Source organism: Cebus imitator, unplaced genomic scaffold (assembly GCF_001604975.1).
Source record: "Cebus imitator isolate Cc_AM_T3 unplaced genomic scaffold, Cebus_imitator-1.0 Scaffold190, whole genome shotgun sequence".
Classification (NCBI taxonomy): Eukaryota; Metazoa; Chordata; class Mammalia; order Primates; family Cebidae; genus Cebus; species Cebus imitator.
In genome coordinates, this window is record NW_016107505.1 from 1,991,990 (window position 1) to 2,000,045 (window position 8,056).

The window sequence follows — 8,056 nt, forward strand, 5'->3', positions numbered from 1 at the left end:
TATTTTTAGTAGAGATGGGGTTTCACCATGTTGACCAGGATGGTCTCGATCTCTTGACCTCATGATCCACCCACCTCAGCCTCTCAAAGTGCTGGGATTACAGGCGTGAGCCACCGCGCCCGGCTAGAGTATGCTATCATTTGTTTGTCATGAGCATGTATTCTTTTAAAACTCAGAGAAATAATAAAGCCTTATTTTTAATATATGTCACCCCTTTTGAATCATACAGATATTTCTATGTGAAGCCGCCAATATAAATCCAAAACATCTGCTGGAACATTTGCTCAAAACCTTTTAACTTGAAATATTAAAATTTTGTTAACAACAACAAAAAAAGAAACTAAAAGATGGATGCCAGGAGAAAGATAAAGGAAAAATCAAGGTCCTCAAAAGGAAGAATTGGTTAACATTGTACTGTTTCACATGAAATATAAATCTTCATTTCACTGCCAGCATAAAAAAAATAGAGCACCTTATGACATAATATATTCACTGAATCACCTTTTTATAAAAGTACAACATACTTTTATTAAAGATACTGAGTTCATCTGGGAACATACTTTAGCTCTAATTCAGACTCTGAAACTGGTATGTGATATGTCCCTGAGTCATTTCACTTATCTTCTGCTTTCAACCTAGATTATCTTTCTGTTATTCAGTTTATAGAAATTTATAATAATGATGAAAATATTTGGGTAGGACTTCAATAAGCCACTTTGACTTGCCTTTAGAGAAGCTTTGTCTTATCTTAATACCTGCATTTATTAAATATAATGCACATAGTTCCAAAACAGCATAATAGCCATAATACTTTAAGAACTTAAGAAAACTGTCCATATACCTCAATATTATAACAGTGAAGTATAGAGGAGCATCCTGAGTAGGATACTTTCTAAAGATCAGAACATTTTCTTGGTGGTAGCAGTGGCAGCACTTGCTGGAAGTTCAGTTTTAAAATATGTAAATTACTGTTCTTGCTCTGTCCAAATTCTTGCACTTCACTTACTACATTGCTTCTTTTAAAGCAATCACAGTAACAGCCAGTATTAAATTATACAGCTAAGGCACAAGAATCATTTGAACGTGGGAGGCAGAGGTTGCGGTAAGCTGAGATCATGTGCCCGCATTCCAGCCTGGGCCACAAAGCAAGACTCTGCCTCAAAACAAAACAAAACAAAACAAAACAAACAAAAATGTACAGACACAATACATCAGTACTGCCCCTGAATCAGTCTGATATTCATATGCATATATTTTTAAGCAAAAATGATATCTTTTTTCCTAAGAATGCATTCACAAAAAGATTAATGTCTTACGATTTTTTAACAACTCTGTCACAAAATTTATCTGACCTTCAAATGATTCTCTATATTGGACAATATTTGGGTGCTTCATATTTGCCAATACTGCAACTTCTCTCCTTGATTCTTCTCTTTCTTTACTGGACATCTTAAATGGGAGGAAAAAGAAAATAGCAAATTAAACTATTAATAAACCACCTAAAATTCCATCAATGCAGGAGTAGTTAAAACATACTGGTATTAATACAGTTCAATCAACAAAACATAGCAAGAAGTTAAAAGAATGAGTTGAATCTGTAAGTAGAAACATTTTAAGATGTCTAAACTAAATTAAGCTACAGAACAGCAAGTATATATTTCTAAATACATAAGCATAAGCACATATCATAGAAAAAAATCTCAAAGAACATATATAGAGTATTCTGATATTAGCGGGAATAAAGCAGTCTTTTGGTTTGGTTTATAGATTACCTTTTCTTTTTTTAAAAAGAAAATCTCTAACAATGAGCTCTATTGTAATCAAACTATTACTCATGAAACCAAACTAAAAATATACTTACTCTTGAGATGTTAATTTCCTTGATAACATACTGTCTGCCATCTTCTGTAGATTTAACAAGAATGGCTTTTCCAAATGAACCTTCTCCAATCTTCTGTAGTCTGATATACTTCTCCATGACTCTTTTTCTAAGGCATCTTTACAGATACGCTAGACATTTAGAAAACTAACAAAAAAGATAAAGCATTTACAACATGAGAGATAAAACATTATAACATTATAACAATTTTAATGTTTAATTCAAATTCTAATTCTTTAGTGATTTGCTAACATTTAATAAAGGGATATTTAATACATTTACTAAAAGTTATACTTTATATGCTTTACTAGTAGAACCTAATTATACCTAAAAAGAGAGAAAAAAAGGTGATATTTCAATTTTGTAAGAATACTTTGGAAAGCCAAATACCGCATATTTTTAACATGTATAGAGAGAAAGGCAAACTTTTCTCACCTGAATTAATTAGTAGCATTACTTTATTTTCTCCAAAGAGAATGAAACCCAAATACACTACTTCCTGAAGTTATTTAACTAATCCCCTCTTATTCAACATTCATTTAAAATGTTTGCTATTATAGAACAATTTCAGATAGTTTTTGTACATATATTTTAATGTGCTTATTGTAAGCATTTCCTCTGGATAATTTCTGAATTCAACAAATATGCCCATGTGACAGTATGGCTTTCAAACAAATATCTTCAACAGAAATGTCTATTAATATATATTTAACCAGTAGTGCCTGCTACTAGATAACCTTTATTGACACTGGTTATTATTATTTTTTATATTCAGGGAGATGTTTACTGTAATGTTATTTATAAAAACAAAATACTGTTTTTTATTAAAATCTTTAAGAAGCAATAAAGGGTAGTAAAGAACACTGAAACTTTAGAGTCAGAAAGCTTAGGTTTAAATCTTAGCTTTATCACTTATTTGTTACGTAACCTTAGCCAAGTTACTTATCTTTATGTGCTCAGTTTGGTCGTATGCAAAATGCGAATAACCATAGTACACATTTACGGAACTGTTGGAAGAATTAGTTAACGTAAGTAATGTACTAAAAACAGTGCTTGGCACATATGAGCACTGTGTCACTATTTGTTATTGTTGTTACTCCTTACGTCTAATGGAGAAAATGGTGTTTCATTTTTAATGTCTTTTGCTTACCACTGAATTTGAAAAATTCTTCCGCATTTATTGAACTTTCTTTTTTTGAGATGGAGTATCACTCTGCCACCCAGGCTGGAGCACAGTGGTGCGATCTCGGCTCACTGCAACCTCCTCCTCCCACATTCTAGCGATTCTCCTGCCTCAGCCTCCCAAGTGGCTAGGATTACAGGTGTTCACCACCATGCCCAGCTAATTTTTATATTTTTAGTAGAGACAGGGTTTTGTCATGTTGGCCAGGCTGGTCTTGAACTCCTGAACTCAAGTAATCTGCCTGCCTCAGCCTCCCAAAACACTGGGATTACAGGTGTGAGACACCATGCCCTTTCTTCTCTTTTTAAATACTCATCCATGTTCTTTATTCATTTTCTATTGGGTTAGTCTTTAATTTGTAAAAACTCCTTATGTAATGAAGCCCTTATCTGTCATAAATAATTTTTCCCTTATAACCTGTTTGCCTGTATTTAAACATAAAGGTTTATTTTGATATAAACAAGTTTACGAATTTTTTCTATTTCCACTTTTAGTATCATACTTAAACCCTTATCATACCAAGAAAATTACCAGTTTAGCAATAGTAATTTCAAAAAAGTGGTCATTTCAGAACCCAGAATACAATAACCTAGGTAGTGAAAGTTGAAAAAAGTGAAAGAGAGGAGTCATAAGAGCAATAATGTGTGCCACCTACTGGCAATATCACCCTTATTGTAGACATCCATGAATTTACTATGCTAATCTAAAACTGATAAACATTTAATTCACCTAGCTTTCTCTGTTTTATTTCCATTCACAGAAGGCAGGCTTCCAGTGGATGATTCCTTTCTAGGAGAAAATAAGCTTGTTGGGAAACACTTTTTAAATTTCTGTGGCAGTTTACCACAAATAAATCCATGTTCTCATCTCATCCACCTCATGCTAAATTTGTTTTTAACTTTATTTTGCCTCTAAAAAATGATACAATCTCCTTAGATGACAAACTTCACATTCTGGGCCTGGAAGAGCAAACTACAGGCCAGAACTCAGCCTGTGGTAACAATGATGAGATAATTATGCTGCATGAAATTCTGTGAGAAAGAGCCTTTTTCTACCTTAGAAAACAAGAATACTTTTATCAATTTTAAAAGAAACAAGAAATAAACCATTATTACAGCATTTTAGCGTCAGTGAGTTAAAGATGAAAAGTTGTTCCAAATATATTTAAGTCCAAGTTGTGTTAACTGGTACAATATAACAGCTATCTGGGCAACAGCCACAATGTAATGATTTCTCCAGAACATGAATGTTTCTTACATTACTATGCTACTTAGGGAAAAAAACACAAGATAAACTCATCTTAGCAATCTAAATTTCATAGATTAAATAATTGCCATATAATGAGATTATTTCACAACCATCCTTCTTCTGTGACTTTTTGCCAAGAGAGAGAAAACAAAATCAGTTAATTTGGCCATTCCTTAATAAGAATTTAGTTGCCAAGTCCTTTCTAGGGACCACACTAACAAGATGGAAGCTCCAGAAGTCCCTAGTGTTGCATTCTCCTGCCAACATTACTAAGCACGATGGCTCTAACCCTATAAAGCAGAAGAGAATCTACTGATCCTGTGAGTGAAGAAAGATGATTCTAATTGCCATCAAATACATCAAACGCAAACACTTTCCTGAACAACAAAAGACTTATGGTAGATGACTTTCAGGAAAACAGACAAGCTCTCCTTTTTTGTAAAGTCAGTTGTACATTAGAGGAAGTAAAAGAGAAAACATGAAACAATAGATCTTACAATACATTTAACTGAGCTACTTTTTCCTAGTTGAGAGACTTCTCAACTAAATTATAATTCTATAAAATGTTTCAAACCAAATGAAATAGAAGACAAATTATACCACAAGCCTCCACATACAAAATCATAACTTATAACTGAAGGAACATACAAATCCTGTTGACTTCAGTATTGTAATAAACTCAAATTAATGTTTGCCTTTTCTAGCATTCAGTTTCCAATACCAAATGAAGATCACAATACCAACTTTACTCACTCTACAGTGTTCTTGAGGTCTCTAATAATTATACCAATTCAATCTCTATCATACATATCTGATCTTGAAGATAGGCAAAAAGGAAAAACTCAGGGACTTTTTTGATATTTGAGCTTTCCAAAGTTATGTCATATAATAAAGCAATGAATTCAGAATCAAGAGACAAGATTACAAGCTACATAATCAAAAGCTAACCATTTGCCTTCTGTGGACTTCAGTTTCTTTATTTAGAAACACAAAAGATTTAAACTTAATGCTGTTTTATGGACCCTACCAACTCTACTAGTCTATGACTCAGGTAGAAGAAAATTTAAAAGTCAGAAAATAAGAAACAGTAACACTGCTTAGAATTGTACTCTAGAGTAAGAATGATGGAGAAAGCCATTCCATCAAAAAATTAAAAGAAGTCATGATACTAATTTCTTTAGCTTAATTCTTTAAAAAGTAAAAATAAATGAACTGCAATCTACAGTTAAGCACACTAGATTGACTATCCATCTTTACCTCTACTACTTCTCCAAACCTAACTCACATGACTTTAAAGGGATTACAGAAAGAGAAGAACAGAAGAGAAGGCCACAGCAATACAGTTCTGGAAGCTGGCAAACCCAAAAGGACACGTAGCAACTGACTTAGGAGACTAGAGAAAAGCTGTATTAAGCCAGCAGTGGGAAATAAGTCAGAAACAAGTCGATTCCCACCATAAACTAGCTCAGTAATTAGAAGTACTAGGGTATCCAAGAGTGAGGATAATATTAGTACTCAAACAGGATTGGTTAAAAGCCTGTGAAAGAAGCATCAGACACTCAGTTTGCCTCCTCCACCTCTCCCAGTCAGATAACGACTCCTCTCCCATCTAGAAAGGCCACAGGAATCTCTAGATTGGGTAAACTAGAGACAACTAAGAATGGAAATACCATCTATGATCTAGGAGACTGAGTGAAAATCTGCATAATAAAAGTGAAACTCTCTTTCAACCATGATGGTGCCCTTAGTATCAGTCCACCCCACCTTCAGAAACAATTTAAAACCTGTATAAAATATGTAAAGAAACAGCAATGCATTGAGGGGTGATAATCATTGAAAGGGGGGAACATACTAGTGGGTTCTACATTCAGCCCAGCCTCTTCCCTAAAGAGAGTTTCCAAACTGTGCTACAGACCAACAGAGCTCAAGTATAAAGCGGCAGTCTTGCTGAAAAGAGAAAGTGGTCAGAGTTCAGTGCTACCAAAATCCTGGAGAAGAGGAAAAAGAATAGAAGGAGTCCAAAAATCTACAATAAATTCTGCTCCTGTTAGCCTATTCCTATGCTGTGCATACATGGAGGAGGCCTAAAACAGACTGGTCCTGACAAAGCTTAAAAGCAACCATGGAAAGAATAAAAGGTATTCATTGATGCTTCATCAGACTGCCAAAGCAAAACAATTTTCACAAGATACATGTTTCAGAGGCTCCAAGACTTTTCATTCACAATGTCTAGTATCCCATCAAAAAATAACGATGCACATTTAAAAAAAACAAAACAAAACCCAGAAACAGACTGAAATGACTCAAATATGAAGTTACCAATAGTGGACTTTAAAGTAATCATGATTAATTAATATGTCTAAGAAAATAAGATAAAAAGATGGATAAAACATTTTTTTTAAAGATGGAGAATTTCAACAAAGAATTAAAATTTATTTTTAAAAAAATTAAGTGGACATTCTAAAACTAAAATATAAAATATCTGAAATTAAGAATTCATTCATGGATTCATAGCAGACAGGACACAGCAGAAGGCCAGGATCAGTAACCTACAAAATGGACCAATACAAAATATTCAAAAAACTTAAAGAAAAATATTTAAAAAAACAACACACACCACGGGGGAAATAAAAAGAAAGAAATGTATATGAAGACTCAATATCATAACGATGGTCATTCCTAATCTCTACATTTAACGCTGTCCTAATAAAAACATAAGCTTTGGGGCTGGAGGTGATTAGACAGGCTGATTTTAAAGTTAATCAAAGAAAAAAAAAAAAGATGATTAACAGCCAGAGAAATACTGAAAAAGAAGAGCAATGAAGAAAAATTTGCTCTGCTTAATATCAAAACACATTACAAAGCTACAATAATTATGAAATAGGCAAATCACAAGAAGTCCAGAAATCAAAAAACTTTTAAAACTTGGTGAATAATTATGGTGACATTTCAAATCAGTAGGAAAAAAGATTTTGAAATATAGTTCAAAACCAATAGTTAGACAACTAGGTAGGCACGTGGAAAAAAAAAGTTATTTCCTCATTTTACACCAACCTAAATTCTAGATGCTAAAATACTGAAATGTAAGAAATAAAAGGTTAATAGTAACAAAACATGGGAGAATGATTTCTATCTTGGAGTGGGTAGCTTAAGCGATTAATATGACTAGACCAATATTTTAGCTCATATTACCAAGATCTCATTTTTCTAACAAATAAAAAGCTCCTACATATTTATAAGATCAAAAAATAAAACAATCGAACAGAAAGTGGATAAAGGATATGACGTAACACGTTAACACCGAGAATGAATACAAATTATATTAAAATGTGACACGATACCCAATCTCTTGTAAAAAGATATATAATTTTGGCTGGGCATGGTGGCTCACACCTGTAATTCCAACACTTTGGGAGGCTGAGGGAGGCAGATTACTTGAGGTCAGGAGTTTGAGGTCAGGCTGGCCAACAGGGTAAGACCCCCGTCTCTACTAAAAATACAAAAAATTAGCTGGGTGTGGTGGTGCAGGCCTGTAATCCCAGCTACTTGGGAGGCTGAGGCAGGAGAATCATTTGAACCTGGGAGGCGGAGGTTGCAGTGAGCCGAGATGGCGCCACTGCACTCCAGCCTGGGCGACACAGCAAGAGTCCCTCTCAGGAAAAATAAAAAACTGACTACCCTTATCTACTGCCTCTACCATGCACAAATAATGTGAGTCTTCTTACCTCCCACTCACCAGATATGCC

At 34.0% G+C, this 8,056-nt stretch overlaps 1 protein-coding gene across 1 annotated transcript in view; it reads right to left on the minus strand.

Moving 5' to 3' along the window:
- LOC108316687 (serine/threonine-protein kinase Nek1) overlaps nucleotides 1–8,056 on the minus strand; it is a 174,516-nt gene that overhangs the window by 163,342 nt on the left and 3,118 nt on the right. Inside the window, exons 2-3 of the mRNA XM_017546660.2 lie at nucleotides 1,862–2,026; nucleotides 1,353–1,449 (exon numbers count right to left, since the gene is read on the minus strand). Coding sequence (XP_017402149.2) covers nucleotides 1,353–1,449; nucleotides 1,862–1,978 — 214 coding nt within the window. The 5' untranslated portion in view covers nucleotides 1,979–2,026. The remainder of the gene's footprint in view (nucleotides 1–1,352; nucleotides 1,450–1,861; nucleotides 2,027–8,056) is intronic.